Source organism: Haliotis asinina, chromosome 4 (genome assembly GCF_037392515.1).
Source record: "Haliotis asinina isolate JCU_RB_2024 chromosome 4, JCU_Hal_asi_v2, whole genome shotgun sequence".
Classification (NCBI taxonomy): domain Eukaryota; kingdom Metazoa; phylum Mollusca; class Gastropoda; order Lepetellida; family Haliotidae; genus Haliotis; species Haliotis asinina.
This window is the reverse complement of record NC_090283.1, coordinates 50,321,441-50,340,403: the sequence shown is the minus strand read 5'-3', so window position 1 is coordinate 50,340,403 and position 18,963 is coordinate 50,321,441. Positions and strand designations below refer to the sequence as shown.

Here is an 18,963-nt window from a genome sequence, read left to right as displayed (position 1 = left end):
GTAACTTTATGGTCTAGTTGGCCCACCTGGCTAACAAAATCCCAAAGGCTACAGTACTCTCCACATCCTTATTCTGTTTGGCTGAAACACTGTATTTTGGCATACCTTAAATTATATCTTCACATTACAAGAATAATCACACAGATTCTCAATCTGCTAAGGACAATTTTACAAGGACACACAGTAATTTTCATTACTTCTTATTAATACAAACAAATTTGAAATAATTTTCTTCCTAATGCTTGACTAGTGTCAGGTTATGCAAGGTCATTTTCTTCACTGTGGAATCGACCAAAGTGGAGGAAGAGAGAAACCATTTTGAAAATTTGAACATTTCTTGACTGGTCGGGTAACTAGTCAGAAACCACCTTCTGCAACTGGTTCATCTGCCAAGGCATGAGACCAAGACATTAGATGGCAAACAGTGTTGAAGCAAGCTTATGTAAGTTATTTTCTTATAAAAAAGTTTTTCTGTCCTGCCTTAAATATTATTTTTCTTTGAATGAGTGAATGGAACCTATGTCTTTGGCATTACGAAGGAACACTTCACCCCCATGGGTACCACACTCTACCTTTTTCCATAGATAACAACAGCATATGATCTGTCGTTATATTCAGTTTCAGTTTTTCCAGCATGACAGGCTCATCAGATCCACAATGCTATCAATGAAAATAATTATGACTGGTTCTGGAAAAAGTACATAAGATCTGAGACATGCTGTTCCTCCTGAAACACCACATTGTCCTCAACAACATTCCCATCCTCATCCAACCTCCCAATCTGTTCTGCTACCAGATAGTGAGGCTCCACACTACCCATGTTGCCTGCCATCATGAAGTTCTCTATCCTCTCCACCACAATGTTGCCACCTTCAACCGACTGCCCAATGTTTTTCCCGACCACATATCCCTCCTCCTGAACAGTATCACATTCATGGATCCTTTCAACTTCCATGTGTCCACTTCCACCTGTACTTCCGATGTCCTCTGTTACCACAAACTGTGCCCCAAGAATACTCTCATTCACCTTCATCCTTCCACCATCTTCCTGTATAACATAGATCTCCTGTGGTATTCTTTCCTCTAGTGTCCCATATATCTCCTGTGGTATTCTTTCCTCTAGTGTCCCATATATCTCCTGTGGTATTCTTTCCTCTAGTGTCCCAGAATCTAGTGTTAAAATATGCTTCTCTGGAACACTCTGGATTTGTGTTGCAATGTGTTCTGCTGCTACACAGTCCTCTAGAACCCTATCTTCTTGTTTTCCAGTGTCTTCAACCACATACGTCTCCAGATGACTCTCACTCCCAACTTGCCTTCCAGGGTCTTGTGTCACTGCGTAAGTATACTCCCTTATTTCTTCAACATTTCCACCACCTTCTTGAAGCCTTCCAATCTCTTCCATCACCACATTCGTTCCTTGCCCCAACAGCTGGTGCTGAATAACGGACACAGCATTTGCTGTTTCTCCTGACTGGGCTGCAATCTTGTAGATCTTCAGAGACTCAATGTCTGATTTCACATCAGTATTGTGAACATTAGTTTGAGAACTTGCATTGATAGTCACCTGTTGCACCTTTGGTGAAGCACTAACTACTCTAGATGGAAAACCTGCATTGTCAGTCACCAGCTGCACCTTTTGTGGTGCACTGTCTGCACAAGATGGGAAACCTGTATTGCTAATCAGTAGTTGCACCTTTGGTGGTGCACTGTCAACATTTGATGAGAAATCTGTATTGCTAGTCACCAGCTGCACATTTGGTGGTGCACTGTCTACATTAGATGAGAAATCTGCACTGCAAGTCACCAGCTGCACCTTTGGTGGTGTGTTGGCTACAGCTGCATTGATAGTCACCAGCTGCACCTTTGGGGAAGCACTATCTACATCAGATGGGTCACCTGCAATGCTAGTCACTGCCTGCACCTTTGGAAAAGCACTTTGAGTAAACTCTTCTTCAATTTTTTTCCCAGTAGGGACGATATCTGTCTCTACTTCTGATAATGTGTGATGTTTGTCTTGAGACTGTTGGAAGCAGCCTTGGTCCTTCTTGACAACTCTCTTGGCCACAATCATCACATGCTTCCCCTCATTCTGCAGCCTCTTCAACGCTTCCTGAGCCTTGGGCGGAAGTTCTCCAAGGTGTTGAACGTCCTGCTTAACCACCATCTGAACAAGCTTGTCTTTGTCAGAGTTACATCGGATCTCAAACTCTGCATCATTGGAGTGCAAGATCCTAATATGGTGGTTCAGGACACTCTCATTCTTGAACCTCTTGAGACATGTAGGGCACTGATGTGGAAACAGCTCATGATGACTTGGTGACAGAACATGCTCCACAAGGCTCTTGTGAGTCCTGAAAATGCCTGAGCAGTGTGGACACTTTAGCGTCCTGTTCTCTTCAAGGATGCCTTTTCCCTTATGCTCAGTCAGCAAGTGCTCAATCAGTGGACTTGGCCTTGGAAAGACCTTATCACACATGGCACACTGATGGAGCTTTATGTCTAAATGAACAGACAATACATGATCTTGCATTGCTTTAGAGCTTACATAGGCAATTCCACAGAAGGGACAGTTTAGATGGTATGTGTAGTCATGAGCAGTGATGCGATGATATTCGAGAAAGCTGCGACTAGGAAATGTTTCTGGACAGTCTGGACATTTCTTCTCAGCTGGTTTGGTCTCTCCATGAATCTGTTTGAGATGTTTTTTCATGTTGAGGGGATCAAAGCTGTATCTGCATAGGGGGCATTTCTTCATATCCCCTCTCTGTTTCTGCTTTTGCTTTTCCGGTTTTGTTGAGTCTTTCGTTTTGACAGATTTCTGTGACTTGTTATGAACACGTCTGATGTGTCTTCTTAAATAATCATTGATAACATAGGCACTTCCACATATGTGGCAAACATAGTTTCTTATGTTGTCATGCATGCCATTCATATGATTTCGGAGACCTTGTTCACTCTTAAAGATGGCTGGACATTTGTCACAGAGCAGACGTCTATGTTCATGCATCCGTCTTATGTGTGTCATCAAAACTGTTCTCTTGCTGAACACCTTTTTGCAGATTTGACAAGTCCTTCTTGAAACAAATGGTTCTGGAATGGAGACTTTATCAGGATGATGAATTCGAAGGTGGTTGCGAATGCTGTCACGACTGTGGAAGACAGGAGCCTTGTCACAGTACTGGCAATGGAAGCCTTCCTTGAACTTAACTTGCCGTGCATAGTCCATAAATCCTGGTCTGTCTTGATGACATGTGCGGATGTGCTCAGCAAGTCGGAAATTGTCTTGTACAGATTTCAGGCAGTATCTGCAGGTGAATCTCATGGGCAAGTGATGTGAGTCATCATTCTCAACAACTGGATTTTGTTTCTGCGTGGACAGGTCAATATTCTGTTTCCCTAGCAGACGGTAGTTTATTTGCACACCAAGAGATGCCAGTGTGGACTCCGCAACAACGGCAGGTACTTCATCAAAGGGAACATCCTCGTAGATGCTGTCTGCAACCTGGGGTAGAACTGAAAAACAGAAACAGGGACAAGTAAGAGAAAGCCAGGAACATTTATGCAGCTGTGGCACAGTAATGGTCATAATATCATTCACAAAATGGCTGATGGGATGTCCATATTAAAAATCTGATGAGAAGCTCTTACATATATTGTGGGGTCATTATTGGCACCTACAATTATATTTTGGAGTTTAGTCTTAAATGATTTTGTGGTTTCAGAGTCGATGGTATTGACAGCTGACACAAAATGAACAACAAACAAGCAACTTCATCAGAGAAAAGAATGGAGAATGAAAATAGTGGTCAACCAGTCTGCTCTATATGTGAGTACATTTGATATCGCTCAAAAGCTGGAGGTAGGGTAACATTCTGAAATAACCAACCATCCGACTAGTTCTTTGATGGGTCTGTGTGATAGAAATCCAAGAAATTGCTTTTTACCTTTCTTTTCCTCTTCATTTCCCAAGGCCTCCACTAAGCTACCAACAACTGGGATCTGCAGCTGGAAAATGATAGATTCAGTAATATCAACAAAAAGAACAATGAAATAATGCATTAAATGCAGAAGGCTGAATGTCTCAATAATTCTTCATGTGTTTGACAATGCAGCATTTTCTGGGAAAGTCCCATTTACTGTCTGCGCTGCAGGTCAACTGGGCAAGGGCTGACAGTGAACCAGAAAATTCAGACTCATCCCATCTTCAGTATCTCCAGGGTATATGTTTCGATAAGTCTCAGCTATACCCTGGAAGCATATCTCCCATTGAAGGCTCCACATTCTCACAGTAGCCAGTCAGTTAAGCCACCATTACAACTGCCAGTGTCAAAAGAGATAGCGGTTGTAGCTGCAAAGGTTTGTTTGCAGTGTGACAAATCGTTAGGTCCGAAAATTAAAAAAAAATATATGCAAGAACTCCCTCTACCTCTTCAGAGAACCTGTAGATGTTTTTCGTTGCCAAGTTTAATCGGTTAGATGATTTAAAAAGCGAAAGTGAGTTGCAGGGATTCCATAATCCCATCCATTGCCCGAGACAAGTCAGTTTTCATTTCGGGCAATCAAGTAATGGTATCTTAATTGTCCGTGGGCTACTAGATAGTTTCAACTTATGGCTTCAACCTTAAAAAAAAATTGGATTTCATTTCATATCTGCTCAAAATGTAGCTGATAAATTTCGCAATAATAATAAAGTAGAGTTACCTCACTTTTATCACCCTTGAATATGTCATGAAATCAGGGAAAATGGAAAATTAGTCAGAGCAAGTTACTTTCATAAAGCCCTGCGGCAAGTGACTTTTTAAAAAGAAATCTGAACCCCTGAGTTGTGATTGATTCGCTCAACTTCCCAGCGAATACATTGGATTGGATGAAAAGCCAACAAAGGGAGGTAATATAGATTTTTACGCGAGTGTGTTTTGGCAAGGTTAAAATCCTGCATTAGGAATAATCATTCCAGATGGTCAGGGAACTGATGTTGGTGCGTTCGCCTATGAATTCCTTCTTCACTTTGTAATCTACTCCTTCTATCATGATTTTCTGAAATCAAAGCACTGACAGTACCGTAACCACTGGGTTCAGTCCAGAGACAATCGCCGACCCTTGATGTCATGTTTGTTTCCACTGTGAAAGTAGTCCCTAAAATGTGCATATGACTTCTCAAAATTTGCATCAATATTCGTATATGACCCCAACGGATACCTAAAATGTCTGTTGGCTTTATCTAGCCGAGGACATTGCATAAGTAAATTTATTGGGCTGTAGATGCATCAAGGGTATAGTGGAGATTCACTGGAGTGTATACCCAGGAGATATCGAAGATGGGCTCACCCAGGATCACCCAATGCGATCCAAAACACCAGCACAAGGAAAATGAACTTTTCAATATTTAGACGACAACCTGTTTCCCTCTTGTTTCAAATGGAATGTTCTGGAGGGTGTTCCCATAAATGTAAATTGGGGTCATTTGTCAGGTTGTGGTTCATCTAACACTTGTCAAGCAGTAGGAGAAACCCATGAATTACAGTATGGTGATGTGGACCATAATTCATGTCCTGGGTCTATCTGGAGTTCAGTCATCAGGTGCTGACCAGTGAAGATCAGGTTCAGTCTAAGTAAACTTATCCTCAGTACTTTTTGTTACACTTCACTACTGAGTCTGACAAAACCTTATGGGAGGTCACATCAGGTAACCTTTGAGATTGACTAGTCAGAACACAGCTTACCACATCGCGAAAGTGCACATTCGCGCATACCTTTTTAACTTTTTATCTCGAAAAGGTTCGTACCCGAACAACTCTGTATGCTATTTAGTGTACGCTCATTTCCGGGTAATGCATACGGCATACGTACAACCATGACAACGGTGAGTAAAACAGTCGCTGAAAATTGTGTTTCTGGCAATATTCAAGGATGTCATCTTGCGGAAATATTAGCTAATGATAGACATGTCAACAGGAAACACAAAGCGTATATACTGCAAGTCAAATACTAAGTAATTGTGTTATATGCAGAATTTTGTTTGTGGAGAGATCTGTGTCAGTGACCTGAATATTTTGAAAGTCCCTCCGATCCCTAAATAGTAGCCGTTGTCTGACTGGTTAAATATATTTAACCGTCTCGCGTTTGATTGGACAGTCATTTATCGCTGAAAGGTTACCTGATGCGACCTTCTACAAGGTTTTGTTAGACTCATTGGTGGAGTGTAACGAAATACACTGAGACTAAGTTTACTTAGACTGAGATCAGGGTTAGACTTTGACTTAAGTGGCCCATGTCTGTCATAAGAAAAAAAGCGCTCACTGTAAAATTCATTATTCAGGAAGGGACAAGGCGGTAACGTTGTGGTTAAAACGTTCACTTGTTACTCAGAAGGCCAGGATTTGATTCCCTGCATGGGTACAATGTGTGAAGTCCATTTCTGGTGTTCCCCACTATGACATTGCAGGAATATTGTGTGAAATCAAACTCAATCCTTTCAGCACAGACAAAAACAGACAAAATACCCACATACTGACAAGATGGTTTTAGAACTAAGATAACTGTGTGGGATGAGGACAAGGGCAAATGTGTCATTTTTGGTATATCCTACCTCTGTGTCTTTATTGTATGTGTACAGGTCTTCATCCTCCTGTTCCTCCACACCTGGTGAGTCAGCAGGATCTCTGACCACAGATGGGTCTACACCGTGCACAGACACTATGACCACATCCTGTAACAGACAATCAACATTGTGAGAGAAATGTTCTGTTTGTTTGCTGTTTGCAGTATAGCTACAGAATACCGGATACCTACCAGACATATTCAGGGCTCCTGATAAGGGCCATACCGGCATATGTACTGATGAAAGATATGCATGATACAGTAGGGAAAAAAATCAGAAAATGTAGCAGAGAAGCACCACAGCAATGGTGTATGGTATTAGAATCATTTATGGACATATTTATCTGAAAAAGTATTGCTTTACTCTTTATTGATAGTGTTCCCCCTAGGGTTCAGAAAGGGCAGGGTAAATTCATTGAAAAGGGCACTTCATAACCTCAAAGGGCAGAGTGTGAGGATTACTGAAAAAACAACAAATGTATCTGAAGTAAAATTGTCTTATGACTTCAATTCTAAAGTTCGAGATTTACTCTTCTCAGTTTGTATTCTAAGATTAGAATTTGAAAAAAGCATTTCATATCTGGAAAATAGACACTCATCATAGTAAATGACTGCGATTGAGTTGAAAAAGGGCAGGGCGCAAAATAAAAAGGGCAGGCTGCAAAGGTCAAAGGGCAGGGTGCTGCGCCCTCCTAAATGTGCCTGGGGGAACATTAATTGACCTGTTTACACAAGAGTAGCATTGTTGTGGTGCATATATGAAATATAACATGAGATTACTTACTTGTCATTAAATTCCATTCAGTACACCATTAAATTCCGTTCATTACTCTAACTTTTCCCAGTAGTCTTATATTGAAAAAATAAGGCATAGGTACTCCTCATGTTGAAAAATTATCTGGCGCCCTGCATATAGTTTAGTGTCATGTCACCCTAACCCTAAAGCTAACTCTAAACCTCATCCTAACCCTAACCAAACGGAAACTGCTTTCAAAGATGGCAGAAGGTATCTGCTATTTTGTTCTTTTACCGTTGTTTAGCGCCAGCAATATTTAAAATAAATCCTAGAAGGCTGTAAATAATCATCTGTGGACCAGACAATCCAATGACTGACATCATGAGCGTTCATCTATGCATTTGAGACATGATAACATGAAGTCACCCAAGTCAGTGAACCTGACCACCCAAACTGCAAATCTTCTTTGACATCAGCATTGCTTGGCATCAGAATTCTTATATGGAATTCCATAAGCAATTACTAAAAACGATTTTGAGAACCTTTCAGTGGTCAATTATGAAAACACAAAATTATTACTTTAAATATGTAAACACTCAGTTAACCTATGTTTCATAATTACAGCAGTCAGCACATCAAAATACCAAACTACAGTTTGAAAGAGCAAATATCACTCAGACTCAATATTCTGAATTTGAGCTGACCAGTCCTTGCTTAATCCTGCTATGGCAACCAAATAACAAAATGGTCAAATTGTAGAAACCAAAAAGCCAGTTGTCAGGTATTTGAACACATCTGGTAATTAACCTTATTGTAACATTTAAATTCGATATTTCCATATTCTACCTTGTCCCTTGATGTGATGTTTCCGGCAGATGTGTGGAGTGGAGTTATCTCCCTTGCACTATCATTCACCTTTTCAGAGCCTGTTAACAAAATATTAGACAACCACAGTTATCAGATACTAAAACTAAGTGTTTTAGATTTTTTCATGCATCGCTTTTACAAGGCTTAATCAAACAGCTAATATTTGAAAATGATCTATTTCTGATTAGATATTAGAAGGTTAATATGTTGATTACTCAGAAGCAATGTTTGCATACAACAGCTTATAGCCTCAGCTTACTTGAGCTGATCAGTCATTCTGTGAGAGAGTGAGTGTGGAAGTATGGCTTTACTGCACTTTCAACAATATTGCAGCAATATGATGGGGACACCAGAAACACCTTGCGGGATTGGTTGGTTGGTTGGTTGGTTGGTTGTTTGCAGCAATATTCCAGCTATGGCAGCAGTCTGTTAATAATAAAGTCTGGACCAGACAATCCAGTGATCAAGAGTGTGAACATCGATCTATGCAATTGGGATATGATGACATTTGACTACCCAATCCCATTAGTTGCCATCAAGGCATCGAAGGCCAATTCTAACCTGGATCTTCACTGATCTGTCCTGGGAGAGACACTTTTGAGTCAATGACAACACTGTTTAGGATTATCACATGACATTCCCCTGGTTTGTAAATAAATTGTTTCTAAATAAGAACACAAAGGCCTTTTGCCAGCCTTTTGCAAACAATTTACATATTGTTGAGCATGATTATCCATATAAAGAATTGATACTAGCATGATAAATTAAGAAAGGGCACAAAATCATTTGTGATTCATCATTAAAAACTGTGGCTGACTGCTTCATGTGGTGTCACTGGGTGAAACAGTGAACACTGTTTTAAGGTGTACTTACCAATGCTCCTGCAGTATCACAGCAGCAGACACATTGTACCCACGTGGGGAATCGAACCCAGGTCTTCTGCATCATGAGCAGACTTTTAACCATTACCCTACCCCACCACCTTACTTATAGCATTGAGTGTATCAGGGATAATTATCACTGGAATATTTATAACCATCCTCTACAAAATGTACCAGTAGTATTTGGCAGCTTGTGAGAGTGAAACAAAAATCTAATCAGGCTCAGCCAGTAGTGATAGCCCTGTGACATGATGAACATTTTGGAAAACACAAAAGATTTTTAAAAATTTTGCTGGTGGATGCTCTTGCTGGAAAACTAAAGACAATGGGGGCTGAGATACCTTCCGTTGTTTCCACATTCTGTCTCCTGTCTGACGGGTCAGGGAAGTAGTCATGATCCTTACGGACTAAGTTTCGGTCAGCAAGAGCACCACCTCTTGGGCGGGAAAAACGCTTCCGGTCTGAAAAGGAAATATGAGATTAGAAACAGACTGGGATTAAGTGCATACTGGATGCAATTTTTATTTATATATAGATTTGTGAGTGAGTGAGTGAGTGAGTGAGTGAGTGAGTGAGTGAGTGAGTGAGTGAGTGAGTGAGTGAGTGAGTGAGTGAGTGAGTGAGTGAGTGAGTGAGTGAGTGAGTGAGTGAGTGAGTGAGTGAGTACAAGGCATATGACCAGGACACTACATGGCAAACACTGTTGAACAAGCTTCATGTAAGTTATTTTCTTTTGTGAAAGTTTTTTTGTCCAGCCATAACATGAGTGACAGAGTGAGTGAGCGGCAGCTCTGATCAGTATTTCAGACAGATCAAGACTAGTGGAAGGACAGCCCATTCATGCAGTTCTCGTACATTTACGATTTTGTTAAAACTCACATGCACTGACAATCATTTTTACGTCAAGAACTTTACTTTTGGAAATGGACATGGGATGGAGATAACAATACAATAATTGCTCATGTACTCCAGTACATTGGAACATGTAAAATCACTTGTCCTGATAACTTTTACACTATATCGGTTAAGTTTCTTGTTGATTTTTTAAATAAAGAACATGATTAAGATTGGAAAGACAACTGGACACTGGTACAGCATGATATACAAATTTGCTTGCCCAACAGAAAACACCACTGGACTGGGACATTGGGCAATGGGTTATTTCCACCCCAGGGACTGCACATCCCAAGTCAGACATTACCGAACTGAAACAATAGTTTAAAATAAACCTACCATGTTTAATTAGCCACCTCTTTCTCTGTCTCTCATAGATGTGTCGAGGTACCCTTTTGGCTGGCTCAGCCACCTTGATAAAGTTGAGGTATGGAACAGGATGAAAAATAAGTGCAAAGGGCCCAAGTAAAACAGTTCCCTCAACACCATCTACTTCACCTTGTATGTAGTACCACTCATCCAAAGTCTTCAGTAACACAGAGGAGGTGATAAGAAAGTCTATCCCAGGAATCTTGTTTCCAACACCTAACTTGGTGTACAAGCTGGAGGTCAGGTCTGTCATATTAGCACTGTGTGTGTATACCACTGACAGTCCTGACGGTCTTGGTAATTCTGAATCATCAGTGTAATCTGCCGTTGAATCTTCAGATGAACTGTCACTCGGGAGGAAGATGATGAATGTTTCCAGTGTGTCTGATGTCTCCTTCAGAGAACCGTGTTCAGTAGCTCCCGTGGAGCTGTTTGTCTCAATGCTTGAGTCAAAAACATTACTTCCTGATGTATTCTGTTCTGACACTTGTTCGGTTTTTTCCTGTACTGTTACCTGTTTTCTTTCTTTTGAAGCCTTTTTCTTTACCTTGTTAATAATGATGACAATGGGAATAGAGATATCATCTTGCATCATAACTGGTTTGAACTCTTTGGGATAATTAAGTGGTTTGTGTTCAATACCCTTGGAAATATTGGTATAAAATGACACTTTCGTGTTTTCCATGTTTTCAGATTCAGTTTCACTTTGGGCTGTGAGAGTTAACTGCCCTTCCTGACCTTCAGTCACCTGAATTCGCCCTGGAACAACTTGTACTGGAAACACCTTTGACATAGAAATGTGAAGATCCGGCAAGTTTGTCTGAACCTTTGTGTTAACCTTTCTGTCAACTGGTTTAATGGCTTTTGCTATGTTCTTTCCCATTTTAGGGAGAATTGTCTTGTATTTCTTTCCTTTTCCATGGGAAGGTGGAGGAAGATTTGCATTGTCTTGGTCTAGTTGTGTGAGTTGTGAACTGCCATTGTTATCCAGAGGTTGAAGTGTCTGTACTGAGGTCGCCTGGAATGAAGGATGCATTGTTGGTGTCTGAAAAACTGTCTCAGTTTGATTTGGCTGAGAGAGTTGTGGCGTTAACGGACCTGAAGGCAGAGCTGACTTGAGGATAGCATCAGAAAGACATGTTGTTGGTGTTAATCGAGTCTTCACTGGAGTTGATGCAGATGGTGTCGCGGATTGCTGATGATGAGCCGGGCTGCTAACTGTTGGTGATGTTAAAGGGTGCTGTGTTATGTTTGGAGCCAGCTTTGCCGATGCAGGTTGAGAAATCAGACCAGTTTGTGCAAGAGATGTTTTCACTGCTGCTGGTTGAGGAAGATGGGATGTAGATTGCAGGAGTGGAACATCTGAAGGGGATACAGTGATGATAATTGGAAGGACTGGCTTCTGAACCTCATCTTGCCACTCAGGCAACTGATCAGTGTCCCTTGGTGCAGACTGGTTGTTTGCATCCAGGTTTAATAGTGAGGTATTTGGACACACATCTTCTTGATCATCACTGACATCATGAGAATCACTTTCACTTTCAGCTAAAGCCGACCAATCTACTATATTTCTCCTTGGACGCAGGTTTATGCTTTTCATTAAATCTTGTTTTTGACATTCATCAGCACTTATGTCTTCTTTGGTTGGTGTTGAAAGCTGTTTATATCCTGTTGCATAATTTCTGACTTTGGGTGTTGAAATTTTCTGTTCAACATTCACATGCCTTGTTTTCAAGGTGGGTGATACTTTGTCTTTCTTAATTGTAGGTCCCGTGGATCTGGACTCAGATCCATGCTTATTATATTCATCAGCACTTATGTCTTCTTTGGCTGGTGTGGAGAGATGTTTATATCTTGTTGTATAATTTCTGACTTTGGGTGTTGAAATTTTCTGTTCAACATTCACATGCCTTGTTTTCAAGGTGGGTGATACTTTGTCTTTCTTAATTGTAGGTCCTGCGAGTCTGGTTTCAGATCCTCTTTTCCTTGACTGTAACCCTCGCACATGTTTGTTTCTGATTGGTTGAGAAAGTTCCTCCTTGACATTTTTTCTTCTGGGTATTACGCGACAGGTGTTAGACTGATCTAACTGTTTCTTTGATGTGTTGTCAAGTATATCATGAAGAACCACAGAGCACTTTTTAACTTCAGATTTAGGTGAATATGACAGATGTTCAACATTTCTGTTTGTTTTCAACTTTTCATTTGATTCCTTCCATTCATTAAAAGCGCAACGTAAGATGCTATGTTGACACTCAAATGTGTCTCTAGTTATCGATATACTGACGTTTTCAAACTCAGGCGTGACTATCACTGAAATCGGTGCCGCTGCACGATTCAATTTAATGGATTCTCCCTTTGCTCTCATGCCTGCAGTAAAATATTGAGATTTCAAATTATACCGTGTTTTGATTAAGTGTTCAAGAAAATCGTAGGGGAAGGATAATTTCAGTTCTTGAATATTCATGATTAAAGCACTGCTGCCACTAACTTCTTACATTGCACCATGTACACTTCTCATAGTAACACGGAGGGCTACCGCCATCACAGGAAGCAGTCAGACGCACATCAGGAAAAGATAACTCTAATTACAACGTCTGCTAGAGAAAAATATATGAAAAGGATTACTTTAGTACTTTGCTACTTTGGAGTTTATTCCTGAACGCTTGGTTGATTGTATGAAACCCCTAATATAAACACAACTTTCAATGGACATAGACAACAGTTTCCTTTGCCGTCAGATTGTATGATGGGCATGGACAGGTTATACTTCGAGGGAACATCTCCGCTAGGGGTCGCCGTCCAGATTCCTTGTCCAGTGTGAACTAGTTCCCGGTCGATGTTCCATACTGTAATAGACATGATGCTCTCTTTTCGCATCAGATAACGACTACCAGTTATGAAAAGTTTACAGTTTATGAGAGGGACCATTCATTGTGAAGCTATATCAACATTTTAGAATGATGTATTTATGTAGAGGTGTCCCTACAAACAAACAATTTCCTTTTGCTTAATGCACACTTGAATAGATATCGCTATATATAGTGAGCGACTTGATATATGTCTGGCTGAAAGATGCTTGCAAAGAGGAAAAGTCTAATACCTTTAGGGATAACAAGTTCTTTATTTATTATGATGCGACGTTTCGGTATATAGCTTCTGATACCGTTGTCAGGCAAGAGTGCGTCATAATAAATAAAGAAGTTGTTATCCACTATATGTTTGCCTTTATCTGAAATGACATTCAACCGGATCCTGCTTGCAAAGTGTATAAATTATAAATATAGGAATCCGTTAAAACACTAGAATTTGAAACCTCGTTAAACCAAGATGTGTGCATAATATGGAAACACATGCTCTCCGGCCGGGTTAAGCTGTTTACAGGACATCGTGTTGTGGTCACTGTATATGCACTTGTCATACAGATTGCCCGGAAAGAGGAGTTTCCAGAATAACGGGGGTCCACCGTGTAGATTGCTCTGTGATCGCTGTGAGCTTGCTTTGCATTACTAGGTCATCTCTTAATTACTAATTAATATACAGGGGAGGTATAAATCGGGGCAAGGCAGGCGCGGATGCCGATTAAAGAGTTGTCGCTTTAAATACACGTAGAAGGAAACGCTAAAGTGAATTCAGGAATATTAGAGACGTAAGACGTACGTTGTCCTATACATGTAGTTATATGTCACTCCATGGTACTCAGAGTGAGTGAGCTTTTAGCAATATTTTCAGCACAAATTCAAATGTAATATATACAGGCGTGGAGATACCAGAAATGCGCCTCACACATTGTACCCATGTTGGGAATCGAACCCGGGTCATCGATCGATGTGACGAGCGAACGCGAACCTCTAGCCTGCCTCACCGCCCCGACGCTACTCTCAGGGTATCGCGCTGACAAACCTTGAAATATGACGGGCCGGGGCGTACCGAGATATGTTATATAGGAACGGAAAGATTTAAGATGAAATTAAGGTGAAAGAAACACTGAATTACAAGATTTTCCGAATAAAATAATAGAAAATATATGGAGATTATTACTCGAGCATGTGCGTCATACGGCAAGTGTGTCATACGACAAGTGTGTCATACGGTGCATGCAAAACGAGTATGAAATTTGTATTTCCCGAGCGAAAGCTTATTCGTGTAGATTTGCACAGTAAAACACGGTAAGCAAGTGTGACGGACGTTTTCATTGACGTCACAATTCAGTATTATTTATGACGTCACAAACAACGAAATACTGCGCAGCAAAAGTGTCATCTACACATATGGACTTATTACTCGCCCGTTGAAGATACTATAAGGGTAACGCTATTTTTCAGGGCATTATCAACTCGGTCTTTTCAACTGCCCTCCTTCGTCGGGCAGTTAATGAAAGACATCGGGCTTCTGCAAATGATAATGCTCTGAAAAATAGCATTACCGTTATTATAGCTAAAATGAATAGAATTTTTAATATAATAAGAATGAAAACAGCGGCATCGATTTAGAAGAATTTACTGCGAACAACAAAACGACGGAGGTCACTGACACACATTTTGCAAATATGGACACGTCATAGAACAACACAGATGACGTCACTATTGAGAGTGACGACATTCGACCTTGACCTTTGCTCATACCACCAGCCGCCATTGTTTTCAGTCATCAACAACGTTAGACTTCAAGTCGATATTTTTCATTGCTGTATGTTATAATTTATGGTACAATTGTTATGGTTGGCACAGGCAGGAGAGTGCATACTGACACAGGCACATGTGACGAATGTGAGCCAGATATATGGTCAATAATGAACCCAATTTCATTCGAGCCGTAGGTGATTGAACTTCAACAGCTGAGCTACTTATGACGTCATCTAACAACTGGCTTGATATTGGCCCGTCGTGGGTTTTGTGAAACGGGCCCTTGGATGATTAAATACTCGGACTGGTCTTCAGGAGCCAATGCTTGTCGTACGAGCCAAGTCACGGGATCGGGTGGTCAGGATCCTGTACATGGTTGGTGCTGGTCATCGTATCCTATGTACGTAGGTCGATGCTCATGATGTCGTGTACACAACTGTCTGGTCCGGAGTGGATTATTACAACCCGCTAGAAAATTGTGGAGTGCGGCGCTAAACAACAAACCAACAAAACAAAATACACAAACAATGATTTAACCCAAGACGCCCCAGGCTGGTTTGACTGCTACTTCACCCGTACCTAATGCTTCGTAATCATGCAGTATATATTGTAATCGAGGCTACTGTGCTGTAATATTTGTAACGTACCCGATATCTATACTGAACATTGCTGGACAGCATACACACTGACCTTTTGTGATGGGGACATGTGATCCTAACCCTTGATCTGATAATACAGCGAGATAATCCAATCCAACGAAATATATACTGAGAATTTTCTAATTATACACCACTATTAAACCTAGGCTCCACTCAAAAATGAAAATCGTGTGACCATGTAATAGTCCTTTCTGATTTTCACTTTTCAAAAGTAGGCAACCTTTTTGAGGAAAACAAAATGCCCGTCTTCCAAAAGCGCATACATTATTTTAAAGTAAAAGATAATTTCAATGATGTTTTACTTTTAAACTAAAAGTACCAAACCATATTATGACAGCTGTTTTTCCCCGAAAGATTTCCAATGAGACAACCAATATATTGCAAAATATACTGGGTGACGCATTTTATTCTCAGTATGGTTCAATTTGCAGACAAAGTTCACTCGAAATCAATCATGACACCTAACACTTAGAGACCACTGAAGAATTCACGCTGTAAACCGCGATTACTGACCCGTATGTAGGTTTGAGCAATCACGAACCCATGTATTGACATGGTGACCCTTTGAGAAATAATCATGCATGTTCCAGATCGAGTAATGAAATGAATATGATTTTACGCCGCTTTTAGCAATATCACAGGAATATCATAGCGAGCCCAGTGGTTAAAGCGTTCGCCTGTCACGCCGAAAACCCGTGTTCTATTCCCCTAATTGGTACATTGCGTGGAGACAGTTTCCGGCGTCCCCCGTCGTGATATTGCTGGAATATTTCCTCACTCACTCATTCAGGCAATGGGTTCGAGTCTCCCACTTGGGTACAATGTATGGTACAATTTCTGGTTTCTATGCCTCGCTGTTGGTGGGATATTTCTAAATTAGTATTTCGAAAACCATTCCATTCATTACTGGTTTATATGTATACACTTTGGTCATAAATGGTAAGTGGAAAGGGCGCTTAATACAACTAATACGGTACACGATGTCAACCGACCTAGCGGTCGGTATTAAGCGGATGAAACAGACTTGCCGGCTAGGAGTCAGGATATATGTGTCTGATTAGGGAATTAAACTGATCCTAGTATCTCAGTCGGCCAGAGCTGTAAAGCTGGAATAAGTCAAGACATCAACACATTCACGTACATGTACATACATGCATAACGTTAGATTTACCGTCACGTTAGACCAACGTCGCCTCGCCTGTAACAGAGTAATGTTGTTCACTGGTCTTGAGCGTATGGGTTGATGAACCCTCGATGTTCGTTTGTGACCCCGAAGGGTACATCAACCCATGGGTCATGTGGGTCGCCGCGGTGTAATTCCCATTCACAGCGACTACATTTGAACGTTCTGTCAAAATTTATTCATGAGAATGCGAGGCAAATCTTGTCGTAGCCCTCGCTTGATTTTTCAGACGACACAAGAAAATCAGATTTAGAGTTATCTCCCTTCTTTGCATTCGTGAAGCATCGGTAATTTCCTTGCATCAGGCGTGATTCAATGTTATTTTAGATAAAGATGTACTACTACAAGTACCGATTGAGTTTCCATTGGAAGCGGGGTACATTGAAATGTGCCTCGCTTGTAAGCAGGGTACATTAAAAATAATGGAAGAGCTGTTAGTCTATCAGAAAACGACATTTATGTGTGATGTAAGATAAATACTGTTGCCTATATTGTTTGTCCTTAAGGGTCAATCATAACGTGTTTTTAAAGCATTATTTTACGCTTGTAAGCAGGGTACATTAAAAATAATGGAAGAGCTGTTAGTCTATCAGAAAACGACATTTATGTGTGATGTAAGATAAATACTGTTGCCTATATTGTTTGTCCTTAAGGGTCAATCATAACGTGTTTTTAAAGCATTATTTTACGCTTGTAAGCAGGGTACATTAAAAATAATGGAAGAGCTGTTAGTCTATCAGAAAACGACATTTATGTGTGATGTAAGATAAATACTGTTGCCTATATTGTTTGTCCTTAAGGGTCAATCATAACGTGTTTTAAAGCATTATTTTACGCTTGTAAGCAGGGTACATTAAAAATAATGGAAGAGCTCTTAGTCTATCAGAAAACGACATTTATGTGTGAAGTAAGATAAATACTGTTGCCTATATTGTTTGTCCTTAAGGGTCAATCATAACGTGTTTTTAAAGCATTATTTTACATGCTGTATGGGGATGTCTTCTATTGTTTTGGTTTGTGTTTATTAATGCAATACAATTGCTTAACATTGTGACAACCTTGGTGGTGCAGAGTACCGCACTCGTCCGTTCAGCACCACTTGTCTCATTCCGTAACCTGCTAGAAGATGGCCATTAGGCTTGTCCTTGAATAACACGACTTGACCCCCACTTATGAAGAAAACACATTCCGTCCCTTAGGCGTGCTGGGATTCAAATCCTTGGTTTGTGGGTTTTCTACCTGATGTCTTGTCTTCTGTTGCACCACTACGGGATTTCACGCAGTTAAAAAGCTCCGGCTATACTTTATCAGACGATAATATGCACATTTTTGCACTACGTCACAATGCGTTGGGGGTCACTGAGCCATTGTAATCTGCCATCTCATAATCGAAGACTTTTGCATTACGTCACAGTGAAACCGACGTCACGATGCATGTCAGCTGCCATCACCTCGTACAGTAAACTACTCCGTTGCATCCTGTTTCTTGGTTTGCAGTTGCTAAGATCGATCACTGGTGGAAACATTACGTTTCTGTTTTCCGACGGATAAAATGTCTCAGTTCGACTCGCAATTTAACAGTGCCACGGTAACGTCCGCAATGTTTACATTCCCACAATGCAGTCGTGGAATGTTGCTTGACTAGCTTCATCTGGATGTTCTGATCTAAACTGACGCTGACAGTCGAAATGCGACGTTCAGAGTACCTCAGAAAACCATAAATTGCAGATGCAATTTAAATAATTTAGAGAAGGTATCTAACCCGAAGTTAAACCGTCAACAAATCGTTTATCATTTGTTTTGCTTGTAACGTTTGTCTTGACGTAGGGGGACAGACACGTCAATAGAAGATCGTTTCAATTAACCCTGTGCAAGGATTCTTAATTCAGGTTACCGATACCGTTTGTTTTCTGTCTTAGATTAATCGTAATTATCATTAAAAGGTATTAGATTTGGCATCTTAGAAAAGAAATAAAGTTCGCTCTACTCCAGTATGTTTGGTAATAAAGTATATTTTTCCCTGAAAAACCTCGTGCTTTTAATAGTTCATGGCAGAACTATACTTTATTACAAAACAGATTGGGGTAGAGCGAACTTTATTTCCTAAATCATATCCCTCAAATCCTGTCAACGTCTGGAAACATAA

The 18,963-nt window shown here is 40.5% G+C and overlaps 1 protein-coding gene across 1 annotated transcript; it reads right to left on the bottom strand.

The window, feature by feature from the left end:
- Positions 1–239: 239 nt before the first annotated feature.
- Positions 240–12,914, bottom strand: LOC137281629 (uncharacterized). Its single transcript, XM_067812989.1, has 6 exons — positions 10,321–12,914; positions 9,429–9,548; positions 8,186–8,265; positions 6,593–6,712; positions 3,948–4,008; positions 240–3,516 (listed from the first exon to the last, which is right to left on the bottom strand). The coding sequence occupies exons 1-6, from the start codon at positions 12,815–12,817 to the stop codon at positions 677–679; spliced, it is 5,718 nt and encodes a 1,905-aa protein (XP_067669090.1). The 5' UTR covers positions 12,818–12,914; the 3' UTR covers positions 240–676.
- Between the last annotated feature and the right edge of the window lie 6,049 nt (positions 12,915–18,963).